The following is a 22,399-nucleotide window of genomic DNA, read 5'->3' on the forward strand; positions in this document are numbered from 1 at the left end:
ATATTACTTACTTTTTCAAAGGAATGCGTCCCTCCGTAGTGACTTGCAATTTAAGTTTTGTGTATCTGGAGAAAAGAAAAATGTGTTTAACAGAAATTATTGCAACCATAATATTAGAATTCGGTTTGTTTCTCACACTGCTGACCATAAAGTAATCCAGAACTTTGTTCTTTTGAAGGAAAAAATAATAATCTCTCATGTTTCACCATTTCTAAGAAAAGCTTAATGTTGTGAAACCTCAAGCAAATTATTTTTACTTATAATGACATTCCCAAGTGCAGATTTTGAAAGAGATCTCAACTATTCTCAGGGAAGTAAAGAAAAAAAATCTTTTTGCCCACACAGGTTTTTTTTTTTTTTTTAACATTCTCCAGGCTTGCATATAGGGCACACGGAAGACCGTGGCTTGTATTTGGGGTTTGAGTAGGAATGTTATAAGGATCTAGTGGTTTGTGTTAAGCTTTTGCTGAGATGAGCCACTAGTATCAGTGCTGCCCATACTCTCAGCCTCATGGGAGTTGGTTACTTGTGTTCCTGTTGCAGCTGGGAGAATGTTTGAATGACACAAATATGTTGGCAGATGCCAATCCCATAGGCCTTTCCAACAGAACTCTCTCTCACCCTCTCTCTCTCCCTCTCTCTCTCTCTCTCTGTGTGCGCGCGTGCATGCATTCATGTATCTATTATTTGTATTCTGCCTTTGCCCCCTCTTGTAAGGGACCCAAGGTGGATTACACAGGTCCATATTTGCCCATCTGTCTGTCTAGAAACGCAGATGTATGAGAAAGACTGGCGCAGTAAGCTTCCACCAACATGGTCTAGTTATCAATGAGAAGCAGTTTCCCCACAGCTGAAAGAACATCTAAAGGCAACTTGATTGGGCAGGCAATAATGGAGAACCTTGGATAATCACAGCATATGTTCTCTGCTATGCTTATTATCACAGTGATTCACATGACAGGTATAGTAGCTCTAAGTCCTTCAAATACACACAAAATCAAAAGGCAGCATCACATTTGACCTCTGTGATAGTTTAAAACATCCTAAGGGGAGAAAGATTAGGCAGCTGGAAGTTAAACCATCTATGGCACAGACAGGTATGCATCCCTCATGCCATAAACTAAGGCTGTGGTTTTCAACCTTCCACTGCTGGAGACAGGTGAAAACAGGAAATTCACCTCAGGGACTGCTGAGACTGAAACAAAAAGTATTGTACGCATAATACAGAATTCTTTTTATTTGTTTCCAAACACAATACCAAAATCAAACAAACAAACAAACAAACAAAAAAGACTCCAAAACAACCAGAAACCAAGCAACAAAAAATGCCAACAAGTAAAATACTGAAATTGGCACAGTGCGGCTCCCAGCTGGCTCTCACTGAGTTGGCTCCTCCCTGCCTCCCCCCTGGTGGCACCAGCGCATCCCCCATGAATGTGATGCCAACTGAGGAAGAAGTGGTAGAGCCTAGCCAGACCCCGCGCTGGTCCATGGAGTGTGGGACTGGTAGGAAAGCTCCTGAAGACCGGCACTGGTCCACAGACAAGTGGTTGAAAACCGATGTACTAAGGTGCCATTATCTGGGGAAATTTGGAGGATCTAACACCATCCCAAATCCAGAATCTCTTTTAGGGATGTGGAGAGAGCAAGGTAGTGACTCATAGATGCAAGCAGTATTAGAACATGTGTGGAGAATGCTCAACAAATTTCAATACTCTCCACTAACCTAAAACATTAGATGGAGAAAATCCTTCTTTACTGCTCCCTTACATGGCATCCACCAGAGAGAATGGGCCAGTGATCAAATGGAACAACAGTCACTAAATTACATGGAAGAATTATGTTCGCAATTTACTTGGCTGAAAATACTGTGACTAATCTAGTCAAATCATCAGGCACTTTGACAAATACTGGCAACACAAAACATCTTTCCAATGGAATATATTTTCCCAGTGGACCATAAACCTGGATGTCAGATCTTTTGCTCTTTGCTTGGCCAGGATCATTCGTAACCCATTATTCTAGTCCAATAGATTTTTCAGAAGAAGATTTAGCAAAACTATGGGAAACATACATCTGGAGCCCTGTGGGGTGGTAGCGATGGCGCCTGGAAGGATCTGTCATAAAGAAACCGAAGGCAGAGAAAGGTTTAGCAAACACACACACCAGTGTACTAATTAGTTTCTCTAGGAGTTGCTTCTCTTTTAAAAAATAATGCTTCAGGATTCTATCATGTATTTGTGTGTAATGCACTTCTTGTTTTCAGTATAATCTAGCACATCCCTGAGCATCAATCACCTGTGTGACTTTGGATAAACATGGATATATTTGGGAATTTCCTCTCAGCTCTAAGGGTGGAGGGAAGCTTCTACTATTTTTGTTCTAGGATATTCTCATCAATGCCCTTTGTACTTTTGTTCCAAAGCTCTCCAAATCAACACTTCGTGCCTACAAATTTCACAGAAATAGATCTACAGTTTTTTGCCACAAAGTGAAAAAGCACAAGTGATTAAAGAAAGGGAAGCGGAAATCTTCTATCACTATTGTTTGAGTAATAATAGCACACTGCTATTGCCAAAGAAGAGAAGCCTGAAACCTGTTGTTCATAACCTTAAACCACAGTGCCAAGTTCTAAGGTCATCCCCTCTACAGCAGCAGGAAGTGCTCGCAAAGCTACCACATTTATGACTCTAGCCAGCCTGCTCACACAAAGCAGCATCTGCACACATATCCAGACCAGCTCTGTCCTCCAAGCTCTGGTGACCTCCAGACCTGAATGCTGTAACATGCCCTAAAGAGGGTTGCCCTTGAAGACTGTGCAGAAACATCAGCAGCTGTAAAGTGCAGTGGTTTGAATGTCAATTGCCTCAGGCTGATGTTCTCATACTTGGTCTGTTTTAAGACCACTGCAGTGACAACTGTTCTGCCTCTGGGCCTGGCTGAAACTGCTGGTACAATCCTGTGGTCTCTGAGAGGGCGAGCTTCCGATCCTAGTCTTGTTGGGGCACCACTTGCGCAGGGTGCACAAGAGCCTGAGGCCTATTGTAGCATATGCACGTCACATGAAACTATGGTTTCACTCCAGGTGCCAAGGCAGCCTCTAAGCTAGCAAGTGAAAGCTGAAAAACATTTTATCTGCCCCTACCTTTGCTTTACCTAAAAGGAGGCCTGGGGCTTTCCTCTGCCTTCAGTCCCTTGCCAGTGTATTTCTCCATACATCCTGAACATAAAATAACTTCCTTTAACGGAATTATATTAACACCTAGCTCAAAATGCAAAATTCAGCTTTTAAAAAGTTATTTAAATATACACACACTGACTGTTAGCTTATAGATCTCCACAAAATGGTTACTAGCTGGACTAATGTAATCCCCTATGGAGCATTAACAGTAGCTGATCACCAATAACCTAAAAGTGAATGAAATTCGTTCTCTGATGAAAAGTGATAGCCAGAGACATGTTGGCGCTAGAAGCAGAAAACTGTAGCTGCTGCAACTGTTTTTTAATTTAATTTTGTTAAGACTTGAGGGGCTGAAAGGCAGGTTTTAAATATTTAAACACACACACACCATCTCCCGAAGCAAAGAACACCCCTCCCCATTACACACACAACTTCCTATCCTTTAACAAGAGCCCAAATCTACCATCTGAGATACTTAGCTCTTCTGTTCTGCTTCACGGCAGTGCTGGCCCTGCCCATGAACTCTGATCCTGTACTCAGGGACAGTCCCATTTAGATACAAAAATGTTTGCTTTTTTAGTGACCTTGAGACAGAGTTTAAATCTGTTTATTTGTTCCTTTCAAAAACCTCACTGGCCTGTTTTAATTGAGGAAGCAATTCTGTGTTTGGCTATACCACTCCCACTAGGAGCTCCTATGCCTGACTCCTTCACCATTTTTAAAATCAAGTTCTTAGCACACAGAAAACTAGCTTGTCACAGAAAGCATTACTTTAGCAAACATTCTTCCTACTGAGATGTGCTTTCCAGGTGGAAGAATTACCCCACATATGATATACTTCATCATATGCGTCTTCATCTGCAGTCTGAAATCGGACTACTGACAAATCTCCTCCTTCATGCATGCACACAATCCACCTACATACCTCTGTACCCAACAAATCTAAAGATTTTTGGATCTTTTTGGTAGACTGTATTTTGACAAATTTTGACAAATTTACTCAAGATTGCTGACAACCGAAGTACAGGAGTTTTATTGTACTACAAATATTTACAGAAGGAAAAAGAACTATTAGTTCATCGCTACCTAGTGCTACACCAGCAAACTATTTATTCCTAATAGCAATGACAGAGAAAGAAGGAACAGTGGCAGGAAGTTGCAGTTCATCAAAGAAGGGCATTATAGAAATGGCAACCTGATCAATGGAAGAACTGGGCACTAGGAAAGAACTCAAGTTTCAGTAGTGGGGTGGGGGCATGAGAGGGGCAGAATGGTTCTTTTTGCACCTGCCTGCCATGGGTCCCTTGTCCATGCAGCCTTTCCCAGAACAAAAGGCCCATACTGGATGTCATAGCCAAAGGTAGCAAGGCAGGTTTGGGTTGGAGTGACCTCCAGATGTGCTGGACTTTGACTCCCATATTTCCTGCAGGATGGATTTGATTTAAAACAAATAGATGATCTCCAGGCACATGATCTCTCCAGGCACAAATTCACAGTTCTGAAAACAGAGAAGCCAAGCCTCTGTGGTAATACCTTCTAGACGAAAAATTCCCCAATAATCTTACAGAAACCTCTGGAAGAGCATGACATTGTGGAGGGATTAACGGAATTCATTTACAAACAAATGTAAACACTGCATGAACATACAGCCTCATGCTACACAATTAAAAACTAATCCTTATCATATGATGAATAACATTTGGACTGTAATGCATTTTAAATAGAAAACTATTCCTCAAAAAGAATTTTATTTTAAAAAATCCAATTTAAATTTTAAAAATCTAATTCAAATACAAATGATTTAAGTTTTAAACCCTAATTTTTATTTTTTTAAAACATTGATATTTATCCACCCTGATTTCCTGTCAGCATGGATCAAGCAAACCACAAAATACAATGATGAGCTATTTCTCGGCAGCAACACATTAGACGTACACGCACCGCCTCTCAGTGAGAAGTAAGCCAGTATGAAAGAGGAAAAAGCATGTTTATAAAAGTGGCAGTCCATCATCATAAAAACAATTGAAAGCAACCATTCCAACAAAGGAAAAGGAAGCTGACACACAACAAACAGAAGTAGCCGTCTCAACAGTGTTTTGTCACTTACGCTTTTTCCAGAAAAGCATCCCTTGACATGTTCTGTGCCAGGAGGTTTGTTGCCAGGCTGAAGATTTCCTCTGACCATTCCTAAACAGAGAGAAAGAAGCTGCCATTTATATTTGAGCAACCACAGCACAATCCTTCAGAACTTCTAAGAGAGGTACAGGCACAAGGACAGACTGTTTTATACAACAGCTGTAGATAAAATTCTCCAACAGGGTGTCCAAAGAGGCTTATCAAATTCAGGTTTACTTACAGTAGAGGTGGGCAATCTGTAGCCCCCTTGGCCTAGCTGTAAAAGCCTTTGGCACTTCAGACCTCTATCCAGATACACTGACTAGATATCAGACCACACAACGGTGTACACTAAAGGACTGAATGGAAGTAGTGTCTGTTGAACTATGGCTTGTTTATTTATTTAAAATATTTATATCCTGTCCTTTACGAAAATCGTCCCAGGATGGCTTACAAAAACTATAAAGGTTGTTATTGAAATGTGGATTGTCTTGGCTGAACTCAGTTGTTTATTAACCACATGATGAGAAGACAATCCATAGTCTGTTGTCTGAGTGTCAATTTGGGTGATCCATCATGGTCTGTAATCTCAGCTAGGTTTGGACAACACAATAGCCTATGGTTTGACAACAATCCACAGTTCAATCACAACTCTCACTCAACCCATACTCCACCCTTGAGTGTATCTATCGTGTTGTCTAAATCTAGACACCATCTTGGAATCTTTACAATAACTCTGCAAGGTAGGGCAGTATTACTATCCCCACATTGCAACTGGCAGGTGGCTAAAAGAGGCTTGTCTAAATCTACCTAGTGAGGCCATGTGAGAAGTGACATCTGAATCAGCATCTACCTGATTCATAACCCAGTGCTGCACCATACTACTTCTCTTTTCATATTATTAATGAAATAAAATAAAAGATCAGGTTTTCAAACTTTCCTCCAACAGGTTAATGATATACCAACTGCTGACTTCTTTATACATGCAACATAAAACACTGATTTCTATTTGAACAGAAACTGTGGAAAAGGCACCCAACATATTTCAGTAAGGATTTTAAATATATTTTTAGCATACATCTCTCCTAAACTGAATGCAGAGGTGGTGGGATTAGTTTCCTGGGAAACTGCTGATCCTTTTGCCCAACAGAAATTTATGTAAAGAACCAATATTTCTCCTAATTTTATGCTGTAAATATTAATTATGTTTGACCCCCAAGGCAGTATACATGAGAAATCAATGTGTTCAGGAAGCACAGCAAGTGACCTGATTATTTGGATGCCTCCGGGAAAAATAAAACAAAAACCTGCACTGATTAGTTCAGCTAATCAAGATTAAAAAGGAAAAAAAGTGGGGAGCCAACAACAGTAATTAATATAAGGGACAGGATTCTACTTTGGATAATCAAGAATTGACTATATCCTTTTGGATGGTGTGCACTGATAGTCACATGCAGCATTACGTTGAAGCAGCAGCACTAGCGAGTTTTACTCAAACGTTCCCACGCTGGGCGATGCAGCTGTTGCGCTGAAACCGTCACTGTTCTGCACAGAGCATACACCTCTTTTGCCTCTTGCCCCTATGCTCACATCTCTGCTGACAGCCTGGAAAACCTCCCTGCCATCCAACCTTGAAATCTTGGCATTATCGTTCATGTCTCCCCACCTCTCCTGCAGCAGACAGTTTTACAAACATCATCGTCCTGCCAAGCTGTCATTTTGTCCCTTCCCTTCCCTGAAATCTGCACCAAAGCATAATTTATACCATAATTCTAAACAAAAGTATGTGGCTTTTCAGTCTCCTTGACAAAAAAGCCCCCTTTCCAGTCAACTTTACATTTGGCCACTCAGTATTGTCAGAAAGCATTATGCTGAATCCAGAGCCCTCCCATGTTCCTTCACTGCACTCGAACACTTATGGTATGGTTCAGGCCTATGCTGTTTACCCAGCCTCCTGGAATTCCCTTTTATCAATCCTCGGCCCTTTTCTACCTTTAAAGTTGTTTTGGACAAGCCAAATCTCACTGCAGTGCCAGTTTAAGAGGGCAGAATCCTCTTTTGCTATAGAGGTCTCATTTTCATTGTCTCTCACCACTGTAAAAGTGTTCAGCTTATCTTCATTTATACCTGCACACCCCATCGGATTGCTGGTGAATTATTGGTATTTTGCAAATCATTTTCCATTACAGAAATATAATTCTGTTTGGGAAAAAAAGCATCCACCATGAAATAAGTAAACATCAGAGGGAGCAAGCCTTTCACTCTACTAAAAACAGAAGGGAATTGATATGCACAAGGGCTTCTTGTGCTTGTCGTACAGGCGCGTCAGTTATCAAAAGTCTTGAGAATTACTGTTCTGGAAACATATTAAATGAGAAACAGATGTTATTTTATTAATCCTTACTCTGACTAACCTTCAGTCCTCACACCAACTAATGCCTTCCTTTCATTCATTTCTCTCCCTCTTGTGTGGAGTTCTCAGGACACTTGAACACAACTCTTCTCATAAGATTCTAAAAGCCAAGACACCACTCCAAATAATAAACTGTGGTTGCAGATGTCAACAGAAATGAAGCCAAAATAGAAACAAAAGGGAGATTAATCAGGTTTGCTCATGCTGAGAATCCAGAGAATGGGCTAAATATGGATTGTTAACCATGAACAACCCAGAAAGAGAACTTATGGTTTGTTGATGGGGTGGAACTCAAGGTTGTTTAAGCCATGGGTTTTTGTTATCTGCAAACCAAAACCAATGGGTTATTTTAGACAGGAATTGAAAATACAACCTCAGTTTTGTGCACTAATCCTGCGGGCAAACTCTGCGTAAGGTAATAACCTATGCTCTCAGTTGTCACTACTTGTAAACCAGGTTTTGTTAGGAGAACTCTGAGATTTGCAGAAATGCAAAAAATGAAAAAGATGCTGAGCAGAGGGGGAATGCCCAGTTAGAGCTCCTCACATTGTATACTATTCTGGAAGAAGGCATGGTTAACTGGGGAGGGGCGGGCTCTGAACAGGAGTACTCCTGTTCGGAGATGAGGGTACAATATTATGTTTTGGTAGCGGTCTCATTTGTTATCCTCACATACACCAAAGGCAAAGGGGTTGGTGGAAGAAGATCTCCTGCTATTTGCATACAATAGGAAGCAAATTGGTTTTGGAAAAAGAATGTGAGAAGCAATCATCCACTTTAGATTGAAAAAGAAAAAAAAAGTTCATGGTAAACTTTATTTTTATTACTATTTTCTATCCAAAGGTAAAATACAAAAGAATAATAACTTTAAAACCCAATAAAATACAAATGTACTACTAACTACGACAAGACAGCAGCAATCATACAGAAATACACAGACTCAAGGGAAGAAATAAAAGCCTCACATCATTATAAAAGGGCCCAAAGAAATGGCTGGTCTTCACCATTTGTCTAAATGATGGAAGCAAAGCACTAAATACACTACAAGAGGGAAGCTGCTCCAAAGCGAAGACAGAATAGACCCTTTAGTCTCCCATTTTCAACATTTGCAGAGCACCACTGTCCCTTAGCCTCATATTACTTTATTTCAAAGCAAAGGGGCAGAATTACGCAATGCAAAACCAATGAGACGATCCCTTGTGTTTCAGATTCTTACCCATGCGCTGTGGTTCAGCCAATATTTTCATCCATCCTGTCTAGTTTTTCCTGCTTCCCCAAACTAACCAACCATTTAATTAATGTCTCTGCATTCAAGAACTAATAATATGTTCTAACCATCCTTGTGACATTAAGTGTTTCCAAGATTGATTGTGGAATAAGGTAGCTCAGAATACTTTTAGGATACAATCCTAACCATGTCTACCCAGGAAACAGACCCACAACTCCAGGCATTCTCGATGTAGGAATATGCAAGAGTACAGGAGCAAAGGTCTCCTTTTCACTGATTCAGGGGAGCAGCAGCAGTGTGCAAACAGCTGGTGTCCCTCTTACCGAAATGGGGAGTGGTATGTGGGCAGAAGAGGACTAGGAGACAAAGAGGGCAGGAGAGTTGGCAGTTCAGCACTCAGCTGTGACATGGCTGGCTTATGCCACAATGAGCTGGTTTGCCAAGAGGCTGCATGGAGGCAGGCCCAGAGGTGTTGGTAGCTACTTAGCTCTAATGGGAAGGCAGTTTACTAGTGTCTGAGAGAGATACTGTGATAGAAGGAGAGCGGGTTCTGACATGGCTCCACCAAGTCAGCAAGGCTTCAGCTTTTCAGCATGTGTTCAGTAGGAGTACATGATCAGAGGGCATCAGGAGGATATGGATGGGGAAAGCATTGTGTTCTGTAGTATGTGCTTCACTGTGGCATGTGGTAAGGTGGGCACAGGACCAATAGAATAGGAGTGAAGGAGAAAGAAGAGCAGGAATCTGGTAGGGGTAGGCACTACTGGGATAGGAAGAATTGGGAGCAAAGCTAAAGAGAATGTGGGCAAGTAGGAATGGGAGAACCAGGAATGCTTCAGCTCACCAAGATTCTTGGCACTTCAAGTTGAAAGCTCAGTTTGGCTTATTCTCATTCTCATTTGCAACCTGTGGGTTTTTTCCATTTGAACAGGGAAAGTGTACATTTTTCAATGGTGCACAATCCACCCCTGCCAATTAATACAGAAAAATACAAGTTTTTAAAAGTGTGTTTTCTAAAACGCACTTTAAGAAAACTGCATATTTTGCAAATGTGAACCCAAGTTCAGGAATTTGTGAACATCGCCCACTGATGTCTGTGCCTGCAAGCAGGGCATTTTCAAGTGATCTGCAAACTGAAATGAAATTCTTGAACCTCCCTATGGGCAGAAGCAGCTATATTCAACCTGTACTTGGAAGTGTGATGCTTATCCTAAGTTGCAAGGCAGAGAAGGGCAGGTAATGCCGCACAACTGCTACAAAGGAGAGCACTTCTCTCTCTCTCCCTTGGTATCATACTAGTATCTGATACCAGGGCAAGCTGTAGTTGGAGCCTCTACAACCAGGACAAGAAACCAGAAGTGGCAACTCTGCAGTATCCACTTCTGTGCCACTTCTGTGCATCCCTCAATTCCTTTCCCCTCTCATTTTCTTGCCCTAATGGAGCCACCCCAAACTGGTCAATCCAAATGGCTGGTAAAAGAAAACACCAATCCTGAAGTCATGTTTGCCACCTCTGTTGCTCCTGGCAAACACATCTCTATCCATTAAAGTTAGCGACGTAAACTGAAAAAAATGAGCCTCTGGAAGCTCACATTGCACCCCACCTGTGCCTTACACTTTTCACCCATGGCTGGAGAACAGGGGTTGAACAAAATTAAGGAATGAGAAAAAACCTGTAGCTTGGCACTCCCCAGGCCCCCTTTTGCCACAGAAAAGGCTAATAAAAGAACTTGAAGAGAGTGTGTGTGCAACCTGGACCTCACCACAGAAGCAGCCCCAGTGGCCAAGAACAAGAACACAAGAGCTACTTCTCTTCCATTCAAGGAGAGGTACTGCCTTTAGGTCCTCTTTCTCTGCTCTGCCTCTACTCTCTCCCCCCACGCCTACCCCTTTGTTGTGCTGCACTGTTTCTATTCCAATCTATCTCCCTCTAATCCAAACAGGATTTGCACTGCTGACACACAACTATTACCCTGATTTACAAGCCAGAGATATGCATGGGTGAAATCACAGGGGAAGGCACTATCAGACCAGGTCAATGTGCCACATCACATCTTTCGTGTCCTCAGACCCTCTATCTTCCCCATCAGGATTTGGGCCTGAAAGACCCAAGAAAAGTGTGGGTGCCCAGAGGGTAAGTGTGAGCAAGCACAATTTATGGCATTGTGTTTACTGATCACAGGGCACCACAGTTAAGGCTGAAACCTTAGCTTCCAATTTTGGGCTCTGTGGAGTATGAATCCACACGAGATAGCTTTAACTTGGGTCTTAAAATGGCAGGCTTTCTGAGCACTGAATACACATGCTCATTCAGACACACACAATAAACAAATATAGCTGAGAATAAACCAGTTGGGTTTCCATGCAGCAAAGGAAGCTCTTTGTTCAATGCTTTCTCTACTTTGGAGCCATTTTCATATACCCGGAATTACATTGTGCCATTCCCATTAACATTAGCAGCAAATTATATAGCTAATCAATGCCCTGGTGAAGTACTAGATTTTGAGATCTGCTGCTTAATGAACACATTTCTCTCATCTGCAATGTGTATCACACTGCATCTCAGAAGACATTTGTCTCGATATAAGAGATGAGAGCTTCTTTTCATGGGAAAAGACAGCACCTAAGCAGACTGTGTCCTCCCAGGCACTTCACTGAAATTGAAACTGACTGTGTGAAGACATTTCTCCCCCATATTGTTTTCAGTGGGAGGGAAAGGGAGGGGCCATACCTTGGTGGCAGAGCTGAAGCTTTGCATCCAGAAGGCCTCATGCTCAGTGCCCAGCAACTCCCTTTACAAGGATCTCAAACAGCAAGGCTGAGGAAGGCTCCACTTGAAGACCTTGGAGGCCTCCTGCCAGGCAGAACACATGGTATGGTGTGGGCAGTCCAGTGGTTTGATATCCTAAACAGAACTTATGATGCACCCGTTTATGATAGAGATCCCCCAGACACTGACAGAGGAGATGGGAAGTCTCCATTTCAAGTTCCTAACTCCATTATTAGTTAAGATTGTAATAAATAACCATGAGACACATAGACACCATCTTGAAGCTTTCACAGTTCTTGTTCAACTACAACCACATTTCCCAGCACTAGGAGAGCAACTCTGTGTGTTTCTCAAGCCTTCTGTGTAAGACTCAAGCAACACACTTCTGCATGCTGAATAGCACTCATCCAGCCATGCCTGCTGCTTCCACCTGCCTCCTCCGTTTCCTTCCACCTAAATTCAGACCACCTTCTGCAGTGTTGCTACAGTGCATCTTCCATGGTGGAGTCCATATGGAATTTCCCAGCCCCACACACCAAGAAGGGCTTCCTAAAGGTGTACTCATTTCGACAGTGTGCCCTTTCATGCTTTTAGCCAGTGTCACGTGGGCAAATGGCCACGTTCTGTGCCATTACATCAAACTTGCTGACAGTTGAAAGAATATATACATGTAAGCAAAGATGACATCTGGGCCACCTCTGGGAACACTACTAAAAGGTAAATGGAATGTCAAGTGTGAACTCTTCTTTACATGATTTCTGGTGTTTGATTTGGAAATTTAGTTTTGAGCAAAATGCTTCTTTATAGTCAAATAAAAAAGATGATTTTGAATCAATCGTACATTTTCACTTCCTCATGACTTCTTTCCACAATGTTCAAACAACATTATTATTAGTTAAGCAAAATTATGATTCCACCCTCCCACTGCTCAATGAGCACTCAAGGCAACGTACAAATAAAAAAAATGTTTCAAATAATAAAAATACATCAAACTACAATAAAGAGAAAGAACCAAGACAACATATCCCTCATGAGAATAAAACCAGAGTGCAACAATAAAAGCAAAGTGTGTCATTAACCATTAAATGCCCAGGAGAAATTTTTATCCTCACCAGGAACCACTGTAGCCTTTCCAAGGAGAAAATTCAAGAAAGTAGGCCACTGAAGACTTTACATATAAGAACCAGCATCCTCAACTGGGCCCAGAATCAAACAGTCTCCAGATTGCTGCTATATAAAACATTCCAAATAATCAGTATCACCCATGAAAGCTTAGAGCTAAAGCATCACCAGCCACTCCAAGGCCTTACTCAAAACGGGAGATTGGAAACTAGGAAATAATGTTCAAGGGCAACAGGGACCAAAGAAGTCTTCTTTCAAAAGGTCTTGGCATTACAGTAAGAGTAGTAGTAGTCCAGATATGTTCGAGTCTGCATCATCTCCAGTATTATGATCAGTAGCTAAGAAGGCTGACATAAAGGAATGATGACCAATAACCAAAATAGCATACTGTGTTTGCTTATTGGTTTGTTTGCTTTTATTTATTTATTTTTGGGCAAATGACTACTGACTGACTGACAGATCTTCCCCTTGGATAAAGCCCAATTATCTTCATAAATGAAGAGACATTAAATGATATAAAGCCCTTAAGGTACACATAAATACCTCCTTGTAGTGAAATTATATATTGTGTATGTTATTGTGTGTGGGCGTGAGAGAGAGAGAAAGAGAGAGAGAGAGAGAGAGAGAGAGAGAGAGAGAGAGAGAGAGAATGTTTTAACCCATCTTGATTTACACAGTAGGTGCTATTAATTTCTTGATTTATATGAAAGACTATTCTATGTAGTTTATCATAAGGTGTGTTTCAGAACCCAGAACCATTGTGTTCATGCTTCAAGGTTTCCTGTAGAAACACAAACACAAGATAAATTGGCAAAGTGGCAACTGGTGACTAAAGCTCTCCTTTTTTCCAAACCTGGCCTGAGACATTACAAAAATTAGCTCTGCCTGCAGAATCACTGCTCATTATACTCTAATTACCAATTTAAGAGTATGCTGATCAATCACCTAAGGCAACCTTAAAGCTGCAAATGGGCAACCTTTACAAACAGTAAAACTGTACATTCCAATTCACCAGAATGTTGTGCTAAAATTACTATTTCAATTCTCAAAACTTTTTTTTTTGGTTGTTTGCTTCTATAAAAGGTCATCACTTCAAGGCTTAGCACCTCATTAATTTTACTTCAAGTCCAGGAAGTGAAGGGAATACTCTTAATAGAATGGCCAGTGAAATTCTCAGGAATCGAGTACATTCTGAATTATTAACAGCCTGGTCTCCAGAAGCAAACCACAATGAAATAATGGCTTTCACAACTTTTTCTCAAAATGATCTTTAAACTGTGCAAGCCTCATTATTTGCGATGGCATTTAGACTAACTATACTAGCTTATTACAACTACAGAACCACCTAACTATTCTTAACAGGAACAATATAGCAGTCATGTGTTCAAGTTCTTTACTCCACGTCTCGAGCCAAGTCTCCAGTCTTTACTTCCAAGTCCAAGTCAAGTCTCAAGTCATTGCAAGAAATTTTCATGTCAAATCTCAAGTTTCTTCTCAAGTCTCCCCCTGCCCCTGCTCCCATCCCGCCCCTTGTCACTCCCTCCCACCACAGAAATCTCTAGCCACATCACTTGCTCATTGCTCCTGAGTTGAGTCCAAGTCACATCACTGACACAATATAGCATTTTAAGCCCAATTTTGAACACAGTCTAACAGCCAAGTGAGTTGGCCAGTTGCAAGACATCCAGCTGCCAGTTAAGCTGCCCTAAGAAGCAAATCTTACTTCTCAGGCCTCTCACATTTCTCTGTTTATATGGGGTGGACGTGTGTAAGGGGAATTAAATGGCACTATAGTGCAGGCAAGGCCAGCAAGCTGCTCACTCACCATGGCATGGATGAATGTCCAATTTACCACCCAGCTAATTTTAAAGCAGGTTTTAATCTACGACTAGAAATTAAACAGTTCAGATACACGAAGTAAATCAGCAAAACTCTGCAATATTTATCTCCTCCCCTGACTGTGCACCACAGTACAATCACCTGGCACTGTCACAGCTATCACCCAATGCCATGTCTAAAAAGTAGGGCTGATGCTGGAACATTGCCAAGCAAGAGGGTACAGATTTGCATATAGCTTGCATGTACTAATTTCCACGTACAGATGGAAATGTACAAATGCTACCTAGAACAGAGGAATGTAACACATCACACCCAAGCAGGAAAGTTGTGTAAGCAGTACCCAAATGTTCCAAATGGCACAGATTTCCACAATAGGTACCAAAGTGTGGGTGATTTAAAATGTGCACATTTTGAGAAAGTTGTGAAATTTGGAAGAGGTGTGTCTTTTGAGAAAGATGTGCATTTGGAACTAACTAATCTTCAGTCAGGCAAACACAAGGTGCTTTACTCAGGAAATGACACCTTCACAACAAACAGAGTAGCTGTAATAATGAGGCACAATGTAGCATAGGAAGTCAGGGGCTCTAATCAGAAGTCTGAAAGAATCAGTACAGCAATCAGAATTCTCAGAAAACCCATCAACATAACCATGTTGATATGCAACCAAGCCTATGCCCCAGCAATAGACGCCGAAGAAAAGGACACTGAAAATGTTCATGCAAACATTCAAAAGGAAATTGATAACACATTAAAATAAAGCATAATGATAGCATAGTATAGGTAAATGGAATGCAAAGGTAGGAACTGAAGCAGAATGTTGCAGGAGAATTTGACCAAGGGGTCAGAAATGAAGCAGAAAAACCACCCATAGAATTCTGTGAAGCCAACAGTCCATTTATTGCAAATATGTAATGCTAGCAGCAGATCAGATGACTGAACACATTGACTTCATCAGATGGCCAATACAGAAATCAAATAGACTATGAAATTGGAAGAAGAAGATGGAGAAGTTATATTCTGACTGCCAAATCAAGACAAGGAACAGATTGTGGTAGTTCTTAGTATCAAAATCAGAGTAACACTGAAAAAGATCAGTAATAAAAGAATAGTGCTTAAAAGACAACTTTAATAACATTCCTGAGGAATTTAAAGTCTATATAAAGAACAGATTTGTATTACTCAAGTGACCATGAGCCAGAACTGCAAACTGAAAGCAGATACTTTATTAGGGAAGAATGCAAACAAAACAAAACAAAACAAAACCTTGTAGGAAAAAAGAAACAGCCTTGAAACAGCCTTGACAAAAGAAACACTATCAATTGTTAAGGAAGGTGAGAAGCAAAAGCAAAAGGTGACAGAAACGGGTTCTGAATCTTGAATGCAACTTTTCAGCAACTATCATATAGAGACAAAAAGAACTATGAAAATGGCCAGTGCAAAGAAAGAGGACAACAAAACTGAAAAACAAGCGACCTCTTCCAGAAGATTCAAGAAATTAAAAGGCCATTCAAACGTAGATCAAAAATGCCAAAAGACCAACAGGGGAACATACTATCTCCCCAGGATAAAATAAAGAACAGGTGGGAACAATATATGGAAGAACTATATAGAACTGGTAGAAAGATGACCAACTCCTAGGAAGAAGAAAGTGCAGTATTAGAAAGTGATATTGGAAAGTGAAGTGAATGCAACACTGAAAGCACTTAGAAGGAATAAAGCATCTGAAGTAGATATGGTACCTATCGAACTGTTCCAACTTGCAGAAACTGAATTGGTCCATGTGCTAACAGGATTACTACTAACTACTACTACACCTGTTCCAAGTGACTGGAGCTCAAGATAGCTCACAAAATTCAAAATTTACACAATTAATGTGTAGGAATATGAAAATAAATATGGAAAACAAAACAATGGCCAACAGATTAGAATTGTTCAATATACATTTGTGTGAGTGTGTGTGTGAGATGCATGCAGTTCTAGGACCATTGCACTAATTTCTCATGCAAGCAAATGATACTCAAAGCTGTTGAAACAAATTATTTTCTTATAAGAGTGCTAATGTTTTCCCTGGATTCCAGCTAAAATTGGTGGAAGATATACCAATAATTTAAGATGTGTAGATGATACCATATTACAGGCAGAAAGCAGCAATGAACTGAAACTACTCCTGATGAAAGTGAAAGAAGACATTGCAAGAGCAGGACTGCTGTTGAAAATTTAGAAAATAAAAATCATGACAACAAAGAATTATGTACTGTTATTGTCAACAATGAAGAAATTGAAATTGTGATCAGTTTTGCATACTTTGGCTGTATTATCAGTTCAAATGGATACTGTGGCCAAGAAATTAGAACACTGATATTTGAAAGAGTAGTAATGAAGGAACTAGAAAAGATTATCAAGTGGTAGAACATTTCACTGGAGGCCAAGGCCAAGATCATCCAAACTACTATATTCCTATCAGTACATATGAAAGCTGGACAGTGAAGGAATCTGACAGGAAGAAAACTGATGCATTCCAAACACAGTGTTGGTGTGCAAATACCCTGGACAGACAGAAAGATGAACAAGTGGGTCCTAGATCAAATTAAACCGTAACTTTTCCTGAAAGGAAAAAGGACAAAATTGAAGTTGGACTTCAAGCACATCATGAGAAGACAAGCCTTACTGAACAAGTCAGTAATGCTAAGGGAAGTCAAAGTCAGAAGAGGAAAAGGAAGAGATGACTTTTTTATTTTATATACTGGTCAATAGCCAAAGTTCTATAAGCGATGTACAACAGCACATAAAATGCAGTACAGAGTACAAGAACAATTAAAACATCATGAAAAAGTTACCATACAAACATTTAAAACCAAATTTGAAAAATTATAATAGCTTAAACAGTGTAAATCTTGCAACCTGTTTCAGCAGCTAGCGAAGCCCCAGTAAACTAATTCAAGGCCCTGCAGTAGAGGGCAGTCTTAACCTGATGCCAAAAAGATATCCAGGTTGGCACCAGGTGGACCTGAGTGGGAAGCTCATTCAATAACTGGGAGGCCACCACTGGAAGGGGGCTTCTCCTTGTTACCACCAACTGAGCCTCCATTGGAGTTTGCAATCAGGGCTCAGCCCCAGATTTGGCAGGCAAGGCAGGAGTTCCATCAGGTATTGTGTCCCAAGCTGTGCAGGGCTTTATTGATTAAAACTAGCACCTTGATTTGGCAGTGTGAAGGCAGCCAAGGTAAAACAGTAGAAATTGGTGTTATACACTTCAACCATCTGCCCCCGTTATTTATCTGGCTGCTGCAGTTTCCACAAGCTGCAGCTTCTGAACAGTCTTCACTGGCAGCCCCACATAAAGTATATTGCAGTAATCTAGTTTAGAGATGACTACAGCACAGATTAGTGACAGTGAGCTATCTTTGCCTAGATCGGGGCACAGCTGAGCCACCAGTCAAAGAAGGCACTTGGAGAAGACTTGATTCCACAAAATCTGAGGAAACTGAGCCTTGAGTTTCAAAAGATGGGACATCTGGAGTACATTCATTCATAGGACTCTCATAAATTGGAGACAACTTATACATTGGCATGTAACGACAAGAAGAGGCAGGATATTCATTATGCATCCCAAGGGCTTCACATCTTTTAAAGTGCTCTTTGTTGCCAGAATAAAATTGATACATTCTTGATTATACTCTTACACAGTATGCAAGTGGCTGTATGCAGATATTTTGAATTACAGCAGCAATCTCTTTCCCAGTTCTTGCTAGTCTGCATCATCATTCTTCTGAGTCCATCTTCCCAAACATGCCTTCCTTCAGAAGGCCATTCGCCATGCTGGCTGAGCATGATGGAAGCTGTTGTTTAACACATCTGGATTACGACTATTACCATAATGCTAAGCCCTTTATTCAAGGAGTCTTCGTAGGCTATGACAACCCTTGATAGTTATTAGCCAGCTTTTAATTTCCCACTTTAAGTAAAGGAGTGACCAGTGGCATTCTAATCCCAGGCTTTCTTGGCTGCCTCCCACTAAACACATCCCTGAATTTTCAGTTACACTTCACCTTATTTCATTAGGAGCTTTACACAGTAGAAGGAAAGGAAAGGGCAGCTTTGCCTGTTCAGAGCTACTTTCCTTCCCCAGCAATTTGTTGAGTGCGACATGCCAGCACTGGGCAGAGCCAAAAGTGAGTCAAGACATTCCTCCCTGTCTCATTCTGGCATCGTTTTCTGAAGCAAAAATTTGCTTTCTGATCAAAAATTCTGCAAGGCACCCAGTTGGGGAAGGTTGGTCTATAGAAATATGGGCAAGGGCAGAATGCAAAGCTGCAGCCTCCAGGCTGATTCAATTTCCATTCAAACCAATTAGGTATGTGTACTTATTACCTTTTACTGAATTCAGACCTCACCCTTGCAGATAAAAACTCTTCTAAGATGATTTACAAAACTTTTGAAAATGTGCACACTTACACACCTGCTCAGACCTCACTCACTGGAGTATTTAAATAGTGATGGCAGTTCCTGATGAACTACAAAACTTGATTTGTGGTCCACATGCAGACCAAGATGTAAATCACTAGGAAACTGAAAATTTCTTTCCTACCTCAAAATGGGGAATACAAGACATGAAACCTCACAGCTGTTCACCACTGAGAATTGGTTTACATATACACATTCACTAAAACATATGCTGATAACTATTGCAGATAAAGTGGAAAATTCTGAGCCATGAGAAATGTGGGTGCTGCTATAGCCACTTTGCTTAAGATTCCTTTTCATAGATCAAAAGCAAATGGTCATATACAACTTAATGCAGCTCTGAAATGTGTCCCATTATTTAAAAAGCTCAGGCTACAGTGTGCCTAAAGACACAATCACTTCCTTGGAATCAGAACCAGAAAACCCATTTCGTAATAAAATGCATGAAATATGGCTTTTTACAGGATGCCTAGTGAATCCTATGGAAATAATTTGGAAGGCAACACAATGCTTGATACAACTTGCATTCAGAAAGGGAGCTGTCAGCACCAGGGTTCAGGTTGTACTGGCACCACATTTCTGAAGTCCACCAGCCTCATCAGTCTTATTCGTGCGCCCCGCAGTTCCTGGCAGCAGGCCCGAATGCAAGGATCCTTTACCAATTTAAGCATGATAACTTTGGGTTGTCATACCTTTGCAATATCTTCCTGAGCTGCTACTAAGTTCAAGTATGATATATTAACCAGATCAGGGCCATACACGATAGTAAGCATTCGGTTTTCTAGTCGTCCTCCTGCATTCCCTCCATCCAGATGTTCACGGAGCTTTGGATCCTGTAAGGAAAAATACTGAAGGTCACTACAGTGTCTGTTCTTCTGAAAAACCGTTTAATGCCTGGGGAACAAGCTAAGTGTTTTAACCAGTCTGCTAAGCGTTTCTGCAGAATGGTTTTCTGGTCAAAGCCATTCTGTACTGCTCAAAACAATTCCGCCCTAGTTTGCTCCCTCATTTTACTTCCATACAGTTGTAAACACATTGATATTCTCAGATTTAACCTCTTCTAAAGTGAAACAAATGTTCTCAAAGTTGAAGAAACATTGATGAAATCCATGCAAATGCTCTCATAAGGAAAATCACAGAAGAAAAGTATCTTTCTTCCTCCACCCCTACAATGGCCACTTGTTCCCTCCACCCAACTTTTTGAATAATGTCAGGTAGACAATTTCAAGCTGAGGGAACTGCAAAAAACCTGACACAAGTTTTTGAAGATGCTTTTCTTTCCATCTCGAAGCCTGTATTCAGGGTTAATTTTACTATATCACACCCACTCACATGTTCACATTTTATTACTTCCTCCACTCTCCTGTGTACTTTGCAAATTAAAAACAAAATGGAACTGAATTAATTCTAGCATGTAACCATTTATATTTACCACATATACAGTTTTCATTTACACAGCTCAGTCTTTTCCTCTAAATTACATTCCCTGTTTTGTAAAGGTCTTATTAGGAAATCTGAAAAACACTGCTCAGGTTTCAAGACATGGTAACAACAGCCCTGTTCCAGCACTTGCCTGAACGTATGAGGGCTTAAAGTGTGTAGAACTCCTGTTCAGACCTTGCTGGTTCAGCCTGGCAGAATCGAACTGATCAGGGTGGGTCCAAAGCACCTGGGGAGTGTGGCCATGATGCACAGGTCCCATCCCAACACACACTTTAAGCCTTCATGTGTGAACGCCAGAAAAGGGCTTATGTGAAGTTTGAGGGACAGCTTTGATACTATATGAGTGCCTCTAGAAGAGGGCTTTACTGTCCAGGCACCCTGCCTCTAACCCTAACCCTGTGCTTTCTGTGGCTTCTTCCATCTTTTTTTCCTTCCCACAGAAAATCCATTTAGGAAGGCAAGACAGACAAGTTCACAATGCCTTTTGACTGGTAATTAACAGAATCCTCCTCCATCCAGAGCCATGCTGAACCACTAGCAGAGATTTTTAGATGCCTGTAAAATGAACTTTCCTTACAGTTTCTTGGTCTGGTAATTTCAGAAAGCCTTTCCTTAGCACATCTTGCTGAAGATAGTTGCCATCATTTTGCCTTCCCACATACTCCTTGAGCGCCTGCCTGCACAGCATATTTTTGACTACTTGTTCAAAATGTGTGCACTGCCTGAGTAAATATTTACATCTGCCGGGATATTTGAATATTGCTTCTTACCCTAACAAGCTAGTCATTTTCAACTATAGATGCTTGGACTGTTTGCCACAAGGCAGCTTCTGTTAGACCTCCTTTCTGCTTGAGGCACTACAGATTAGAGCACGTTTTTACAGCCATGGCCGCTGGCCAGCCTGACTGAAGGCAACATGAGCCGAGAGCCAACACCTTTCAGGACACCAGGCTGGGCAAGGTTGAATTAAACTGCATTGCTTAATCAGGGAGGTCGACAGATATCTGGTCCTGCCCTGCAATAGTGGGGTATGTTGCTTTAACCTTTTTATCTCAAAGATTATTTACAATTTATTTCATTACTACATTTATACCACAGCTTTCTTCCGCTTGCAAGAAGCTCAAAGCAGCTTACATGGTCCTCAACTTAGTTTATCCTCACAACAATCCTGTGAGGTAGATTCATTGGAAAGGCAGTGATTGGCCGAAAGCCACCCAGCAAGATTCATGTCTGATCTCCCAAGTCCCAGTGCAACACTACAACCATTATACTATCCTGGATCTCACAACTACTGGCTTAGAAACGTAACACAATTTTGTCATGCCTAAGATTTTAAAATTATAACAGAAATGTGGAAAAAGTATGGGACTTCTGAAATTTTAGTTTGGGAAAGAATTAATTAAATTCTGGGTTACTCAAATCTACTGGATTAAGTGGTACTTCTGCTAAAAAAAGAAAAGAAAAAAAGATGTTTGGCTGCCCATGAATGTAAGAGATGTGAATTTTGTTTAACTGCAACAATCTCTCAGCCAGTGTATAGCATGCTATGAAGGAGATTAGTATAACACTGATTCCTCTCATTGGCTATATAAAAGATAGGCTACATTTTGTATGGAAAAACTGTCCCATCAAAGACAAATGAATTTAAGCAACTGTAAGTCTAAGATACTTTGCAAAGTTTGCTTTGGTTTGTTACTTAATTGCCATATTCACAGATTATGAAGCTGCCCAAATAGCATTTGTTTCGTGTTTTCCTGATTGCTGACAATGTTGTAAAATTTTGTGTTGTTCCACTGATTTCCTCTTTCACAATAAACATTTTAG

At 40.8% G+C, this 22,399-nt stretch overlaps 1 protein-coding gene across 4 annotated transcripts in view; it reads right to left on the reverse strand.

Annotated features, from left to right (window-relative positions):
* PLCB1 (phospholipase C beta 1) overlaps nt 1-22,399 on the reverse strand; it is a 592,180-nt gene that overhangs the window by 226,585 nt on the left and 343,196 nt on the right. For 3 of the 4 annotated variants that reach the window (XM_044454160.1, XM_044454161.1, XM_044454163.1), the window contains exons 4-6: nt 19,825-19,965; nt 5,289-5,368; nt 12-65 (exon numbers count right to left, since the gene is read on the reverse strand). In XM_044454160.1, the coding sequence (XP_044310095.1) occupies nt 12-65; nt 5,289-5,368; nt 19,825-19,965 (275 nt within the window). Of the gene's footprint in view, nt 1-11; nt 4,916-5,288; nt 5,369-14,081; nt 14,094-19,824; nt 19,966-22,399 lie in introns of those variants that run through there. The other variant, XM_044454162.1, reaches the window with a different exon arrangement.

The sequence above is a fragment of the Varanus komodoensis genome, unplaced genomic scaffold (genome assembly GCF_004798865.1).
Source record: "Varanus komodoensis strain SLA01 unplaced genomic scaffold, ASM479886v1 scaffold7_3, whole genome shotgun sequence".
NCBI classification, from domain to species: domain Eukaryota; kingdom Metazoa; phylum Chordata; class Lepidosauria; order Squamata; family Varanidae; genus Varanus; species Varanus komodoensis.